Source organism: Ylistrum balloti, unplaced genomic scaffold (genome assembly GCF_031769215.1).
Source record: "Ylistrum balloti isolate Yb309-2 unplaced genomic scaffold, AGI_CSIRO_Ybal_v1 Utg370888, whole genome shotgun sequence".
Classification (NCBI taxonomy): domain Eukaryota; kingdom Metazoa; phylum Mollusca; class Bivalvia; order Pectinida; family Pectinidae; genus Ylistrum; species Ylistrum balloti.
The window spans coordinates 83,875-101,918 of record NW_026782505.1 but is presented as its reverse complement, the minus strand read 5'-3'; the positions used below and the strand labels follow the sequence as shown (position 1 = coordinate 101,918).

At 34.1% G+C, this 18,044-nt stretch overlaps 1 protein-coding gene across 3 annotated transcripts; it reads right to left on the bottom strand.

Annotated features, from left to right (window-relative positions):
* Positions 1-775: 775 nt before the first annotated feature.
* Positions 776-17,871, bottom strand: LOC132559292 (methionine synthase reductase-like). 3 transcript variants are annotated; one of them, XM_060223906.1, is made up of 14 exons: positions 17,828-17,871; positions 16,166-16,347; positions 15,632-15,782; positions 13,435-13,552; positions 12,120-12,555; positions 10,913-11,062; positions 9,754-9,842; positions 9,204-9,360; positions 8,276-8,456; positions 6,865-6,907; positions 5,681-5,894; positions 4,982-5,196; positions 4,133-4,368; positions 776-3,552 (listed from the first exon to the last, which is right to left on the bottom strand). In XM_060223906.1, exons 2-14 carry the CDS (start codon positions 16,313-16,315, stop codon positions 3,473-3,475), a joined length of 2,220 nt encoding a protein of 739 aa, XP_060079889.1. In that variant the 5' UTR covers positions 16,316-16,347; positions 17,828-17,871; the 3' UTR covers positions 776-3,472. The 3 variants fall into 3 exon arrangements, with proteins under 3 accessions (XP_060079889.1, XP_060079891.1, XP_060079890.1); XM_060223908.1 differs by having other exon boundaries at positions 4,133-4,365; XM_060223907.1 differs by having other exon boundaries at positions 9,754-9,839.
* Between the last annotated feature and the right edge of the window lie 173 nt (positions 17,872-18,044).

Sequence of the window (18,044 nt, the reverse complement as noted above, 5' to 3'; positions counted from 1 at the left end):
CATTTGTGTTAGAATCTCCAAGTTGCTTATTGTTGGTGCTTGACTGAATGCATTCAAAGAAATTAATCTCAAACTACATCATCCATCCAGTAAGTTGACCGTTAGAAAGAGGTAGCAATGTTACATGTTTTTATTTATTTTGAATTTCACATTTAGAATACAAGGCTCTTGTAAGAAACCATTCCCATGGATGTGGCATTAAAATGTCCGTGGAAATGTTTTACTGATGGCTATGTCCTTCAACGGAAACAATAACGCATCAATACCACAAGGTCCTTAGCTAATCTGTGAGTTGTGTTAGATTTAACTATTTATATCGACTACATTTGATATGAACTCCTGTAAAATATATTTAAATGAATAAATATGAAAATAATAAACATGCAGTTTGCGTTTTCAATATTTTTTGTGACCTGAAGTGAGAAATGAGCCAATATCATACTGTGGTATGGGAACACTCCTTATTTAAATCAAATCTCAGCCCGCATCAAGTGTCTCATGTGCAACATTTTAGAAAACGATCAAGATGTCAGATTTAAAGATCCCTATGGGATCTTGGTTTTTGTTTAGAGTGAAAAGTTTATAGTAAAATACTAGAAGTCAAGGAGTATAGGTTCCAAGGTTCATGATATTGTTGCATCTTTGAGATGAAGTACCAGTATCAGAGTTGGATACGGTCTAGATAAGGTAGGTATGGTCAGGTGAGACAACAAACTCATAATAAATTACCACTTCATTATGCCAGGGTACTATATAAAAACAACATACAAAATAATTGTTCTGTAAAAAAGTTTTATTAAAAGAGGTATAGATAAAGAATTACCTCAAATAAGGTACCTGACAATTTTTTTTCATTTTTGTACTCGGACATTCTGCATGTTACAATTAAAATAAACAACCTCCAAATTCTCTCCATTTACTTGTTACACTTCAATATAAGATGAAAATTATTGAAACAATAATTACCAATTTTTTTTAATTCAACATAATTTCATGGGTTTTTTTACCCCAAAATATGACCACAAAGTATATCAAGTTTCTGTCGTCTTGGTTGGAGTTGTCCATTCTATTACCTAAAAACAAGAGATTTTTTTTGTGCTTTCTTTAAATAGAGACAATGGTGAAAATGGTACATTTCAACAATGGTGTAAAAGATTTAGTCCAAATACACAAAATCTCTTCCAATAGGTTGAATAATTAAAGTTAAGTTACAACAAGTAGAGCATAATAGGCTGATCCATGCTAACACTCCAATTTCCAAGCAAGCAGATCTGAATACTATTTGTTAATATCAATGTAGACCCAAATTAATACCATCTTTCTTCTGTCTTTAGTCACATAAATAGTAAAATAATTATACCTGACAATTTGACTGTTAAACCATTTTACTATTGGTACTTAACTAGAAAATTGTGTGTATTCTTGGTGTTGCTTGAACCTAATTGATACCGTTCACCTCCAAAAAATCAGTAGACTCCCCGAACCAGTGTAAATAATTATGTATCCCAAAATCTTAAAAACATTAAAGTGTCTGTTGTAAGACTGATCTATATATGCTTCACATAGTTTAGGCTGTATAACGGTTATATAGGGTAAAAAATATATACTCATCAAAAAAACATGTACTAGTAAATAATTTGACAACTCATCTTGAACTGTGTGGCAAACTCTGTATAGGTGTCAGTGAGATGTAACAATCAGATTTTCAGTTGAACAGAAACTATGGATGTTAGTATTCAATATAAGGTAGCATCCTTTTATCACTGACCAGAAAACAGTTTACATATCATGTAATATTGTTTCACACATCAGTCCATAGTCACAACATATTCCCTCAGTAGGTACATACACCTTTGACCATTTCCAAACCTCACAATCAGGAAAATGTGGTAAGGTACAAAACTACTATACATATCAAAACGAAATGTGTTCATTTCACGACATCGGAGACAAAAATATACACATTTCTGAAATACAGTAGTTATTTCTCTTTCATAATTGTCCAAATTCATCAACTTGTCCATTCAAGTTATTTTGGTTGACATACTGAACAAGGGAAGGTGGCCATTTTAAATTTTTTCCCAGTCAGATATGGTCATCTTAAATGTTATGTATGTACTAATGATGGATCTGAAATTGCTGCCATTTCAAAATGTAAGTTTTCACTCTGTGAAAAAGTTGCACAATTAGAAGATGGTTATTATGTGTAGAATTTGATAAAGATTCCTACATTACTAATACGCTAACAAAAAAAAATAAGTATGGCTGATGAAAGACAATGGACAAAATATTTGATGATTGTAGGCAAAAATATTTGAAAAGTTACTCAATGGTTTTTTCAGAAGAGCATTTTTTTTTTTTTTAACAACAATCAAGAAACTTATCAACTGAAACTAGAACAATGACCGGCCACAAGGGCCATGTGGTTTGACCTGAATGGCAATCTATCTCAAACAAGCACTGTTGGTTATGAAGAATTGCATCAAGTTTGAGTTAGATTGCCTACAGCAAACTCAAGTTATTCCACAAAATGGATTTTCCATTATAGTAACAATAACCTCAACTTTCAACTTCTAGGACTGAAAAGTAAGCATTTCAGTAAGAAAGTATTGTATGAAGTTTGAGTTTGATTGGCCCAAGGGACCCCAACATAAGTCACAATTTTCTATTTAGGGTAACAGTTATCTGAACAATTGACCCCGAGACCTGAAAAGCAATCCAAAGCAAGCCTTTTAGAAAGGAAGCATTATATAAGGTTAGAGTATAATTGGCTAAAGCAAACTTGAGTTATCCCAGGGAAACTTATTTTTCTATTTATAGTAACAGTGGCCTTGATCTTTGACCATTGACCTTCAAAACTGTAAAGCAATCCTAAGCAAACACTTTCAGTAAGAAAGTACTGTATGAAGTTTGGGTTATTTCGGCCAAAGCAAACCTTAGATTTCACATGGAAACTGATTTTCTCTTTATAGTAACAGTGACCTTGACCTTTGAAGCTGACAAGCGATCCCATGCATGCACTGTCAGAAGCAATGTGTTTGAGCTTAATCGACCCAAGGAAACTAAAGTTATCGCATGGAAATAAAAGTGCTGGTGGACAGACGGACACGGTGATTGTTATAGGGCACACAAACTTATGAGCAGGGCCTTAATGAGATTATTATAGTCTGAATTTGGACTTTAAACTGGTACAGAAAAGTTTAACAGTTGGTAACCATTACTTACAATCATGCTCTCATTTCATACAGAATCTTAAAACAGCTGAAATAATGATCTCCCTAAAAATATTCTTCTTTTTAACTTTTTCTAATTTTAAAATCAGTTACAGTGATTTATACTTTATCAACAATAGTTAATTTGAAGACAATTTTAAGTTTAAGAGATATCAGCATTAAATTGTTTAAGTATATACTGAAGAAAGAAGACTGTCTGAGACACCACAGCATTAACAAGGACCAAATCAGCACTTGTTTCAAGTCCACACTTCCTCTAAGTAGAATTTGTAGAGTCGTAATCTCATCACTTGTTTCTTTGCCTCTTCAACATCTAAGCCTAAAAATGAGAAGGTGTAATGAAAGATTGAAGTCATGATAAAAGCTGAAAAGCAGTGAGCTCAATGTAATCTTAGTATCTAATCTTAATACAGTTCTATGCTTACAAATTTCCAATCAAGCCATTTCATCACAATTTGCAATTTTTCTATTATGAAATATAATCCTATATCAGAAATCAATGACTATTCTAAATGTATTTTTACTCAATAAAATTCATGAAACACCCACAAATTTACATCTATTGGATTTGATTTCATTTTGTGAGAAATGTTTCTGAGAGAGTCCTCTCAAATTTTAGATATTTTTAAAAAATATATTTAAGCAAAGTTTTTCCAGAAGAAGAAAAAATTAAGGCGTTCCTCTTTTAGAAGTGTGTTTTTAGCATTTCACTTGTGTGAATTTTGGCTAAATACCTGTGTATTTAACCCCTTATTCACAAAACCATGAATTAACACTATTATTCAAAAGTACTTATCAGTATTGGGGTATGAAATTACTGACAAGTATATCTTTCTAGATTCAAAGTTTTTAGAAATAATTTGTTTGGTTGATAGAATCAAGATATAAATATTACAAACCTTTCACTTCCTGCAAGGACTTTATCACAGTTTCATTCACGTCCTTCGCCATATTTTTGGCATCCCCACACACAAATATTTTGGCACCCTTGTCAATCAGGGGAATTAACTCCACGGCATGTCTAAAGATATTGTCCTGAACATAGCGTGGCTCATCACTGTCTTGTTCATCACGGGAGAAACACACACACAGCCTTGTTAAAATTCCATTTTCCTCAAAGCTAGCTAACTTTCTTCTATAAAACAAAGATATTATTTTCTGATACAGTTTCCAAGCCAATATAATCTATAAGCTTTGGTAAAAAATTAAGTTGGTATTTACCAAAACACATTATAACTTGTACCTAATACTAAAACTGAGGAGGAAAAAGAGGTATAAACTGGTTATGTATTATAAGATTAACTTTTGAGGACATTTATAATTTGTATTCTATTACAATATTATGTGGATATTACCATGATGAACCGGCGTATGTAAGAAGATGTGTATATTTTTGTCGTGTATATTCACATGTGTTTCGTTGTGAAAAATTTTTGAAATACACACATCACTGAATATCTTCAAAACTACATGTCTACTTTATGACCATAGCATCTAGAATTTGTTAAGACTGAAAATTTGACCATCGACAAAAAAAGTTAATAATTTACACATACAGTTAAGGTAAAATAACAACAATTTATATAATTACACCCAGCTTGAATACAGGTTTATCCCTTATCTACAATACACAAATGAGTGTGTATGTATAACATCATGTGTAATGTAAGTGTTTATTACACACAACTGGGTGAATATTGGGATTTACATATTAAGTTTTAGGTAATTTTTTATTCCCTGTAACTCACCTGTATAAGAAATCTTTGTCTTTATGACGACAACCAAAGAAGAGCCAAGTATCTCCGTACATAGCAGGGTCTTCCATCTTCGCACGGAGAGCCTCTCTGTGTCGCAAAAACCCAATGAATGGCGCCACACCTGTTCCTGGTCCCACTAAAATCAGTGGCACGGTCAGATCATCTGGCAGACGGAAATGTTGGTTGGTCCGGGCAAATATAGGGATCTGTTGAGCACAGAAATTTACAATTCAATTATTTAAAATCATGGAAGTAGCTAGTTATCTTTTTACTTTATCTCGGTGTACAATTCATCAAAACAAATCACATCTGAAAACAGATAATCCCTATCATAAAAAACAAGTCATCAGTGTTAGAAAGACATGGAAAACAAGTCAAATTAACCATATAGTGCATTATTATAGTCACATGTGACAGATGAAAACTTCAATGTTTATAGAACCTAGCTGTAATACAATGACATAGGTATAATAGTGCAAAATCATTTTTCAAATATTAAAGTTTCATGCATAACCTGTAGTAAAAATGACATAGGTATAATCATGTAAAATCATTATTTAAATATCAAAGTTTATTAGAGTTAGTTTCCAATTAAATAGGTTGCTATATATTGTATAAGATTATCATAACAAACCATGGCTTAATGTGTTACTGCCAATTTAGTGGATTGTTAAAACTTCTGTTGCCTACCTTCATAGGTGATAATTTCAAACTGGTCACTCTCTCAGAGATGTCAATCTCAGAGGGTAGACATTGGTCAACATAGGACTGCTGAATAACTTTGGTCAATCGGTCAAGCATTCCAGTACACACACCAGTTCGGTCAAACATGCGGCCGTCACCACTGGGGATTTCCACAATATTGAAGGCCACCTCTATCACACCTGGTTCAGCTACGGGTGAACTGTTCATAAAAAAAACAAAGTAGCTACAGGTGAAATGTGCACATAAAAGACACATGTAATCTACATGTAAACCTTTCACATAAACAAGAGGCCAAATGGGCATGCATTGCTCATCTTGTTAATGCTTATTCAGCTTTCAGTCATTTAACAAAGAATTCCAAATCTGGCAAATGATTTCTGAAATAATTTCCCTATTGGATCCTGGCATTGTGCTCAAACCAAAGTCAGATCGACCATTCTTTAAACATGCTTCCTCATCCCTCCTGCCCCAGGGGGCCAGGAACCACCATTTATACATAACTGATTTTTCTTAACCCAAGAATACTCCAGACCAAATTTGGGTACAATTCAATCATTCCTCCAGGAGTAGGATTTTAAAGAATTTGCTTTATTTCTTCTATTGGGCCTGCCTCTACTGCCATTTATACATTCATACAAAATTGATTTCCCTGCACCCAATAATGCTTCAGACCAAATTTGGGTAATGTCCCTTCATTCCTACAGGAGCAGTAGGATTTTCAAGAACTTGCTAAATTTCCCCTTTTGGGCCCCAACCCTCAGGGTCCTGAAGGCTCCATCACCCAAGGATGCTTCAGACAAAATTAGGGTAAAATCCAATCAGTCCTAGCAGAGAAATAGGATTTCAAACAAATTGTTCTCCTCTCCAAATATGGCCCTGCCCCTCCAATCCAGACGGCTCGAATCCATTGTTTAAACAAAACTGATTCCCTTTACCCAAGAACACTTCAGACCATATGTGGGACAAATCCAATCATACCTAAAGGTGTTGGATTAAAAATAAAACTCTCTCTAATCCCCGCTATAATTGGGCCCCGTCCTTCTCGCCCCAGAGAGCCAAACAATGTATATACGAAGTTTCATGATCCTTCGTTAACTGTGGGCAAAGTTATGCTTTTGATACTTAGGAATGATCAAATTCATTTTATTGTTTTTTTCTAATATCTATACCTGCACACCGAATAGGGCCTGGGCTGCAACCTGGGTAGATGTTCTGAAAATCAAACGTGCAAATTCTAAATCATTCTGTTAGGGACAATACAGGACAAAAGAAACATGTTTTTCATTTGATGTACTTTTACAAACAAGCCATGATAACAATAAGAGATCCCAAGGGATCTTGGCACCCACAATTGATTTATCTTTATTTGTTCTTTAAAATTTGGATCTTTTCCCATCTTCGCTCTCAATAACATGAAATTGAACATTCCTCCGATGAAAAAAACGATGATTATCTTTACCTAGCAAATCAAAGATGGTTGCCTGGCAGTTATCTTTTCTCTCTGACCAGTCCTGAAATTAACTTGGCACAACTTGGGGCCAAGATATGAAACATGAGCAACATTCATGTGGTACTTCTTCAGAAATAGCGATAACAAACTTTCTTTGTCAAAATCAAAGATGGCTACTGGTCGACCATTTTGTTTTTATGTTCAGTTCCAAAACTAAACTCTCTCAACTAGGGACCAAATGGAACCAACATGTGGAATTTCAGAAAGATCTATCCAGTGCTTCTCAAGAAATAGTGATCAAAACTTTATGAGGCTAAATCCAAGATGGCTGCCTGTCAGCAATTTTGATTTTCCGATCAACCCTACAAATCAAATGGGCTCAATTAGAGACCAAGGGGAACATACATTTCACAGAGAACCATCCAGTACTTCTCAAAAAATAGTGGTAACAAACTTTCCTTGTTAAAATCCAAGATGGCCTTCTTTCGGCCACTTTGTTTTTCAGATCAGTTCCAAAATCAACTAGGAACTATGGGAATCATACATATCAAATTTGAGAAAGATCCATCCAGTACTTCCCGAGTACAACAACCCACAGACGTAGGGCAATTTGAATAACCCGCCATCTCATGATGGTGCACCAAAAACAGATATCATTATTCAATAAGGAAATTTGGAGAAAAGTTTTTACACATCCATTTCAATTTCAACCAGCTTCTTTACTGAATTTATTTTAAGGAAAACTAGAAAATGTCTGTAAGACATGAATGCCCCTGCCCCCCCATGTGAAATAATAGTGAAAGGTCAGAAAGAGATGATTTTGTTAATTTGTATGCAACTATGTACAACTTCAATTGACAAGTTGATTTAAATGAATTTGGAATTTTGTTCTTTACCTTAAAACCCACAAGTACCAAATTATGTAGAAATAAGATGATGTTCCTCTTTTTTGAGCTTCCATCTTTTTTTAGAATGCTTCAACACTGCATGAGGTCTTTCTATACTTGATATTTGTATGAAGTTTCAAAAATTGCCTTCCGAATTGTTAGGTGGTATATACAACAGCCCCCGGCCATAAATGAAAAATCTTCTTAACTTTACCTATTGATTGTTTACATCACATATCTTACCAAGAAGTCTTTCTACTGGTGGATTACAAGAGGTGAAGGTCAGGAGGAGGTCAAATACACTAACACCAGCCTCACGGATAAAGTGTAAGTAGTCTGAACTGCCTTGTTTACTACAAAGCTCCTGAAGTCGTCTACGCTCTTGTTCTTCTGTTGTATACTCTGCCAGGACTCGGATAAAGGCCTACAACAGAAATCAGACATATTAATCCAACATATGAAACTGAAACTTTGTATATTAATGTATTTTATCATATGAAGTACATATCTTTTGATGTCTTCATTTTGTTTTATTATTTTTAGATATATAGTTTGAAGAGTGTGATACACAATACACACATATGCCACTGGCAATTGAGGAAAATTTAACTCTCCATTACTCGACCAATTTTTCAATATTAACATCAAAACTTGGTATAAATGTATATTATGATCATATTGATGATGCCCCCTACTACACTTTAAATGATATTTTCTTAAAAGAGTCTTTACAAATCTTTTTGTCACTGATTGTCACCTGTTGACTTTTAGATATATCGCTATAATGCTATGTGTTCTGCCATATTATCAAGTCTCGGGCAATTAACTTCAAACAAGAGCAAGGCTAGTTCATGATTGATGGAAATCTCAATCTGAATAACATCAGAACACCTAGCCTGTCACCTTTGATAAATGTTTAGTTACTTTAAACACTTGTCTCATAGTGACTGTATGCATGCATAAAACTGTTTCAAAGGATTATAGTGCTATTTATATCATATAACAGTCGCTAGGTGACTTTGGTATCTTTTTGGAAAATTTGACCAATCAGAAAGCTAGGATTAACAGTAAATTCTACTTTCTGAGGCTGTGACAATAGGTTGAAACCCTGTGTTACTTTTAGCCTAAAATTTGTTTAAAAGTTTGGATTTCTATTTCTAAGTAGACTAACCTTCTTTGGGGGTTCTCTAAGGTCAACACAAGTTCTAAGCAGGTGGTGTAAGGAGGTTGCTGAAGGATAATACTGTGGCACTGTAGGGTTCTTTTTCTTGGTACCTGGGATAATGGAGAATTGACACACTCTGTCTGCCTTATCCACAACACCAAGTCTGTAACAAACAACAGTGATCTACTTATTGTTTAACAGAATATGTCCCAGATTAACTGCTTTTGCCCTAATAATAGATTAAGACAAGGATCATCTACTGTAAAATTTCATTGAATTCATGGATACTCTTAATCTATGAGTTCATATGATTGAGAAGTATTTCTGGGGACTACAGTGCATGGCCTAAGACTGTAAAGAATACAAATGACACAAAACTGATTTTTCTATACTGCTATATCTATATGGCAGATCTGGCCTCAATTTAACCAGTTTCAAATATGCTTTCAACTATAAAAATATTCCAAAGAAATTTATCAGTGAAACTACTTGAAAATTCCTTATAGTATGATTTAAATATTTTATAAAATCCATATATCAGAGACACTGTTCCTACCTGTGTAGGATCCTGGTAACCTCATCTTCACTGTTAGAACACACCACAGAGATACTGTCACCAGGCTGGTAGTCAAATGCAGAGTCCTGCTACAAAAATAATTGAAATAATCATTAAAAACAGAACATCTTTATGGTATCTAAATCTTCATCATTGTAATGTTTCCACAGAACAGTAACTATGAACAAGAACTCCTATGAAGTTTGAGAAGATCTTTCCTGTCCTTTCCGAGAAATACCCAGGGAAACTCTTATTGTCAAAAGCCAAGATGGTCTTCTGTCAGACGCTACAATATACAGAGATACACAGAGTTCTACTGCCACTGAGATACACAGAGTTCTATTGCCACTGAGATACACAGAGTTCTGCTGCCACTGAGATACACAGATTTCCACTACCACTGAGATACAGAGTTCTACTGCCACTGAGATACACAGAGTTCTGCTGCCACTGAGATACACAAAGTTCTACTGCCACTGAGATACAGAGTTCTACTGCCACTGAGATACACAGAGTTCTGCTGCCACTGAGATACACAAAGTTCTACTGCCACTGAGATACAGAGTTCTACTGCCACTGGGATACACAGAGTTCTACTGCCACTGAGATACACAGAGTTCTACTGCCACTGAGATACACAGAGTTCTACTGCCACTGAGATACACAGAGTTCTGCTGCCACTGAGATACACAGATTTCCACTACCACTGAGATACACAGAGTTCTACTGCCACTGAGATACACAGAGTTCTGCTGCCACTGAGATACACAAAGTTCTACTGCCACTGAGATACAGAGTTCTACTGCCACTGGGATACACAGAGTTCTACTGCCACTGAGATACACAGAGTTCTACTGCCACTGAGATACACAGAGTTCTACTGCCACTGAGATACATAGAGTTCTGATGCCACTGAGATACACAGAGATCTCCTGCTACTGAGATTCAGAGAGTTTACAGAGATCTCCTGCTCTTCAGATTCAGAAACAAAGTTCTGCTGCTACTGAGATACTCTTGCTGCTAGGATACACAAACAGATATATGTGTATCCTGACAGGAGATTTTACAGATTTAGAAGGTTTAATGATTTCAATAAACAGAGATTACAATTGAAATTTAAACGTTCAAGGCTAATTAAATGTGTTTAGGTATTACAAACCTCAATGCTTAGTCGTAGACTGATAGTCTTTTTCAAAGCTTCTGGGTGTGTCATCGCAGTGCTAGATAAAACTGTTGCCATGGTTACTGATGAAGCAGCAGAAGGAAATGGTACACCATTCTGTATGGCTGTTTCATCGGTATTGCTATCCTATAAAAAATTATCAATACACTCTTAGACTAGTTCATTACGAAATATTTTCACCTGTTTTTCACAAATTTGCATCAGCTGTATAAAGCATTCAAGAGTTGTCAAAATCCAATTGGATCTTGTTTGATATGTTGCTTTTTGTAACAAATTACTAAAAATTTATATAAAACTTATTAAAGACAAGAGTGAATAGAGACTTTCATATATACATGTATTCCCAATGGAAGTGGTCCAGTATAACTTTTGACTTCTACCCTTTGACCCCGACATAGGACACTGAATATCTTTTTAAGATTTACAGCTCAGTGTTTAACATATAGAAATAAAATATTATGATGTTTGTGAGATATCTTGTAAAATATCTTGTTCACAATCTTTTCACTCAATGTGGTTAAGTTCTTTTACCCCTAAACTTTGACCAATGGCCACAGAAATCTGATTAGATGCAAGATCAGAATCATATAGTACAAATATAAATGACATCTTGTTTACAATTGCTTTACAACAGAAGACAGGAGATGAAGGCATGATGAAAATGGATTACAATTTCTATCAAATATCACTTGCAGAAATTGGAAGTAAAAATGAACTTGTGCATTCTTAGCGGTATTTTTTTTGTAAATTATTTAACTGCTTGTCATCCTGTCAGAAGTCTGTCAATCATACAGTTATACAAAATGAACTATCATATTCAACACAATTAGTGCATCTAACCCGCTTAACACTTTCCCCAAAATTTAAATGAAAAATCTTTTCAAAAGATATGAGAAAAATCCACAGATGTTTAAAACTGATTCAACTACTAAATAAATGTGAAAGATTTATCTAACCTAGGTAAATATTCTGGTTGATCTATAAGATATATTCTTAATGTGCTTACAATACATGTATATATCCAAGGTCCAAAACTAAATCTTATATATTAAAGTTTATTTTTTCTTGCTTTCACCATGAAACAGTTACCATGATAAGTGATAATTTGGTAAACCGTGTCACATACTTTCATCAACGTTAAATTACACATTTGAATACCTAGATAAACCTAGTTAATACATACTTTCATCTCTGTGTCAAGATATTCCAGACTGAGATATGCTGGGGACAGCACTGGAATCGTTAATGTCTCCCTACACAATGGTAACACTGAAGTCTTTAAAGAGGCCACCTGACATTCTGACTCCTCATTTTCTGGAAACAGTTTCCCACTGGCTCCATTCTCAGTCCTTACATCACTGATTTCTTTCTGAAAATTATTTCCAGGTTCCTTTTGAAGATTATCTTCATTCTCTTCTGTATTCTGTCCGTTTTTCAAAAATTCCGAATTTTCCAGGTTTTTTGAAACGTCACTTTCATTTGATTTTTCCATTGTGTTTAATGTCTTTTCATCAGCTGCTGCCTTGTCAGAACAAAGACCAGACTTGTAGGTGTGTCCAAGAAATTCGCAAAGAGCTGGAATTACCCCTTCCATCCATGGCTCTACAGCTACTTCCAGACTATGAAATGGAAACACAGTTATGAGTTAAAGCAGAAGAATGAAAGGTTTTATTGATAGGCATGATTACATAGTATTTTATGTTTTCAAAATAATTTACTAACTTTCCAGTGTAAAAGGGACACAAGACATTTGTATAGGAGGCAATGAATGTTTACTTTATATAATCATTGTGTTGGACAAAGCAGACTTAGTGAAATCCCTCTCCACCCTCTAAACCACAAACTTTTCTTCTACCATGACGGTCACCTTGTGTTTATACTTCACCATGGACAGAAATTAGTTAATAGAAAATCTACTCTGAAACTAACAGTTTAGGATATTTCTATGAGTTCAGTTTCTCAATTCAATTCAAAATGGTTTTACTAAGAATGCTTAAGAATTAGAAAAAAAATTATTTTTGCTCACATTTGCAAAGTATGGTATTGGAAAGTCGACCTTTGTGAAAAACAATGTACCTCTTACGATGCAGTTTAGATTAAGTTTCAAAAGTTCTACAGCAAAGAAGCACATCATTTCAAAATTCTCTTTTTAATAATATTATTATACATCACTGTGACATCAGAAAAATGAAATAATTTTAAAAATGTTCAACACTCTAACAACATCTGCCATTACCATAACAACTCCCTGTGATCGTAACAATTGAATCTTGGCTTTTATCATTGGTAGCCTTAAGTAGCCTGGTTATGTTCCTTTTTTTTAATTTATTTATCAGTGAATATACAAGATGATAAATGCCTATGATGATTTATAATGGTTTAAATACCATCAAAATATATCAAAAAAATTATTTTTTGAACCAGATTTAAACATTTTAACAGATCCCCGATAAGTTGACCAGGAGCAAACGAATTCCTAATTAAATGTATTGCCGTACCCTACTGCATCATCTCCCCAACCAGATGGGTAAAACCTCTTGGCTCCAAGTTCTTCTAGTCGACGATCCAATGTTTTACCAGCATTACAAAAGTTTGTGTAGTTGGAGTCTCCAAGACCTGAAAACGAACCATTTGAAACAAATTTCTGTTGTTAATGTCTTATCAAGTTGATCACAAAACTATTCTGCTGTGTCCTGTTATATTGTCATGTCATAAATATTGCAAGCCACATTACATAATGTGTAATAACACTATTGTGACTTAATAAATAAGTCACATTTTGAGGATATCACATGATTGTCTTTCTACTGAAAAACATTAGGATACCACGAGTCGAAATTAGATTATCTTGCAGGGAAATGAATTTGAGAACTTTATTTTAAGAAATACAAGTTAAATGATAAATAGAATCTTACACTTTTGTCGATGCAGTATGGAATTTATTACACTCATTAGTCACCTTCCTAAAAAAGTTCATGACATATTTAATTCAACATGTTTTATACACTGACACTCATGAAATATCCTCTCTATGCTGTGGTAAGTTACATCAGTATGTATTTTGTATGTATCATTACTTAAGTGTGATGTATCAACCTAAAATGTCAAGTCATGTTTTAAACAATAAAGTTACAGATACAATAAATTGACTGGAACTCTTGACAGTATTCCAACAGCTGTAGCAATAGCATACAAAATACTCTAGAATTTGTGATAGATGCATCTAGTGCTTTTCAAGAAATTGTGATAACAAACTTCATTGTCAAAATCCAAGATGGCCATCTGTCAGACATTTTGTTTTTCTAATTCCAAAAATCAACAGGGCACAACTAGAGACCTCGGCAACCGTATGAATAAGATTTCAGAAAAATCCACCCTGTACTTCTTAAGAAAAGGTAAAAACCAACTTTTTGTCAAAATCAAAGTTGGCCATCTTGTTTTTTCCTAATTCATCCAAAAATCAAATGAACATAATATGGGACCAAGGGAAACCTTCACATTAAATTTGAGGAAGATCAATTCCTTCCAGAAAAAGAGAAATCAATTTTTTATGGACAGACGGACCATCTGATGATGGTGTACTGAACATATGATGTCATTGTTCTGTAACATGTATTGTCCCCTGGTTTTATCCAGTGACATGTATAAAATATATCACAGATATTATTGATTATTTCATAAACCTCTTTTGTGAATTCAACAATCCTGAATCAATATTGATTTGACTGCTATGACTGTGACCTTGTAGGAATCTCTACATGTTCACAGTATGCATTAGTTTACATGGCCTTTTAGAATAGTTAAGTAAATATAACACATGATTTTAAATTCTTTAAGTTTAAAAAATTATTCAGATTTCAATATCTCCACCAGGTAACCAAGTACTGGAGAAGTCTTTCAATAGTAAAAACAAATATTGATTCTATGCTCCACTTGTGTTTTGGTAATAGGTAAATATTAATTTAAAACTTTCACCATTCATACTTCACACTAATACACTCGATGATTCATACAATTGATAACAACACCAGGAAACTTTTAAATACATGTTAATATATTCCTGTATAAGATTAACAAATATCTGTACAGTCGTCCTTAAAGCAGCTGAATAAAAAAAATAATGTACCTGTGGTGTCATGATGAACTTTATACAACAAATCAATGAGAACAGATATTGCTTTCTTATTATCACCAAAAAGAATGAATTCAAAGTAAAAGGTAGGAAAAATGGCAGGAATGCATGTTCCTGTAACAATGTTTCTTTGGAAAAAATAAAATACCTGAGAGAATTTCAAAAATTATAACAAATAGATTTTTACAAGAAAAACATTACTTGAAATACAACAGACTAAATTTACACAAAGACATAGAGTTTAGAGTTTGCATATTTGTAACCAGAAAATGTCACGGTCACCTGAGAGTGAATTAAATATATGCCAATGGCATTTTCATCTGACACCAGCCTGATTTGACCTGTAATCCGTCTGTCTTGTTTTGCATTCACAGTGAGATTAAGGTGTGTAAATTTCATCTGTTGTGTTCTATATCGTGGTGAATTTCTCTGATATTTCGTTGGTTCCATTTACTAGTTAAGTATACCACACAAGCCCTCATCTCCTCCCCACACCCCTAGGCATTGTTACAGACCATGTGGGCAGAAATACATGATTCAACTTAAGAATCAATATTACTTACCTAACAATGCATAATTCAGATTGGTAAGGTAATCATCTGGCAATGTCTTTTTCTTCAATCGTCGGAAAAATTTGAGGGCCGTATCAGGAGGGTCTCCATCACCGGTTGTGGAGGTGACAATCACAACACACGTCTCCCGTTCTATGTTAAACTGTAGAATCAAAACATTCTTTTTACCTCAATCCTAATGAAATGAAAGCATGTCTGATAAAGTGATATATCAGCCATGCCAAATGAATACAAGGAAAGATATATTATCACCCTGCTTACACTACAACATTAGTCAGGCATATTTATCTATCATAAACATTAATCAGGCATATCTATCTATCATAAACAGGCATATTTATCTATAGTAAATTTATTATTCAATTTAAATTATGTAATAACATCAGAACAATATCAGTAAGTGTAAATGGTATAAAGTGACAAAGTAAAACACGCTATGTAAATGTAATAAGAATGTATATTTTCAGAATCATGAACACATTGTATTTTGGTGAAGAAATTAAATCCCTTGTGAACAAAATTCACCTTTTTCTCTGTCTTCCCGAGGTCATGAATCTCAAATTTGAGTCCTTGTGCCTCTACCTTTTCTGCTATCTCCTTGGCAATAGCTTCAGCTTGACCAGTCTGTGTTCCATATAATAAAAGTAAACGGTCAGGTTTTAACGGAACTGGCATCCTGGTTAAAAGTCATACCCAGTTATAATCATCTGAAAAAAAAACAAAAAAGGAATTAAGAGTCATTATTTAACAATTCAGCTTACACTTTCATTCTTCCTTTTTCTGTTATATAATGTTGATAGTACAAAAACAAAATTATTAGAACAATAATAAGTTTCGACTTGTACACATTTCCTTTTAATGTAATGAGATTGGACAACAACAGAGATGTATTAGGCACATTGTATTGTAAGTTAGGATTCAGCATCTTGCTAGTATACCAACAGCTGTAATCAGTGTAATGATAACATGATCAGTTGTCATGGTAAATGTGATTAATAGTCATGGCAACAATGCAAACTATGAATGTGATAACAGCCATCAGAAGTCATGGCAACAATATTAACTTTAACATTTATACCAGCCATCGGAAGTTGTGGCAACAATACAAACTATAACAGCGATAACAGCCATCGGAAGTCATGGTAACAATGTAAAAAAGAACAGAGATATCAGCCATCGGAAGTCTTGGCAACAATGTAAACCAGAACAAAGATATCAGCCATCGGAAGTCATGGTAACAATACAAACTATAACAGAGATATCAGTCATCAGAAGTCATGCTTGGAACCAAACAGGTTTTACCAAATTGGAATTTTTGCAATGTTCTCAAATGATTTGTTTACCATATTTATCTGACAATAAGTATATTCATGTACCTGCACAAAAACCCATTCATATATATTATAGTTCAGCATCAATAACAAGCAAGACTTCCAAGATGATCTTAGGCACATCATTGTTTGATCTTTTCCTTTCTTTTATTGTATTTTCTGTTTTTTCTCTTCATTACAAGAAATCTGAAAATAACTCAAAGAAATGGCAATAATAATCTTTAACTGCAAAATCAAAGATGGCTACCTGTCAGTCTTTTTTTTTTTTTTTTTTTTATCGGACCAGCCCCTAATTAATAGGGGAAACTTGGAACTAAGGGCAACAAACACATAAAGTTTGAGAAAGATCCATCAATTACTTCTCAAGAAATAGTGACAACAATCTTTTATTTCCAAAACCCAAAATAACTGCTAGTCAGCTATTGTATCTTTCTGATCAGTCCAAAACTCAAACAAGCATACCTAGGGTCCAAGAGGAACCTTGGAGATAGAAAAAATGTAAACAGCAAACCAAACAATCAATGGGTATGTCGACAGACTTATTGGCCACAGAGAAGAATTCACTCTCATTCTTAAAATAGATCGAATGGGTCTTTTTTATATCAATACACTGCTTTTGGGATAAGAGTTTTAAGGGGTCCGAAACTGATACGCTAAAGACAGGAAATTAAACATTAAAGTGTTTTGTTTTTGATTACGCAATCATTTTTCTGAAGATAGATCAGACCACAAGACCTTAAAACGTTGACATTTGTCGCCGTATGGTCAACAAGAACATATGCGTCATGACAAGATGGTATTGCATCAGCATAAACATCAGCTAACCAGTTGGAAAGGAACACGTTGTTTTGTTTACCTAGGTTTCGTCTGCACTCGACGACGGAGGAAGTGAAAATGAAGCTTGGAAGGAAGTCGGTGTTCAATGTGGATATATATATAGGATTGTTCATACGGAACCAAGAAAATATTACTACATTTTTCTACTCGTATACTAATGCGTAGTCAAAGTTCTTACTGCTAAGGATATTTTCATTTGTTAATTCAACATTCATATTGTGCATAAATATATTGAT

What these genes read in the sequence shown, in the direction of transcription:
- LOC132559292 (XM_060223906.1), bottom strand. Translation starts at nt 16,315, where the DNA reads ATGCCAGTTCCGTTAAAACCTGACCGTTTACTTTTATTATATGGAACA. An exon ending in TGGGGAGATGATGCAGTAGG is followed by an intron (nt 12,556 to 13,434) that starts GTACGGCAATAC and finishes TCCATTTCATAG; the next exon opens with TCTGGAAGTAGCTGTAGAGC. An exon ending in GACAAAGATTTCTTATACAG is followed by an intron (nt 4,369 to 4,981) that starts GTGAGTTACAGG and finishes TTTGTTTTATAG; the next exon opens with AAGAAAGTTAGCTAGCTTTG.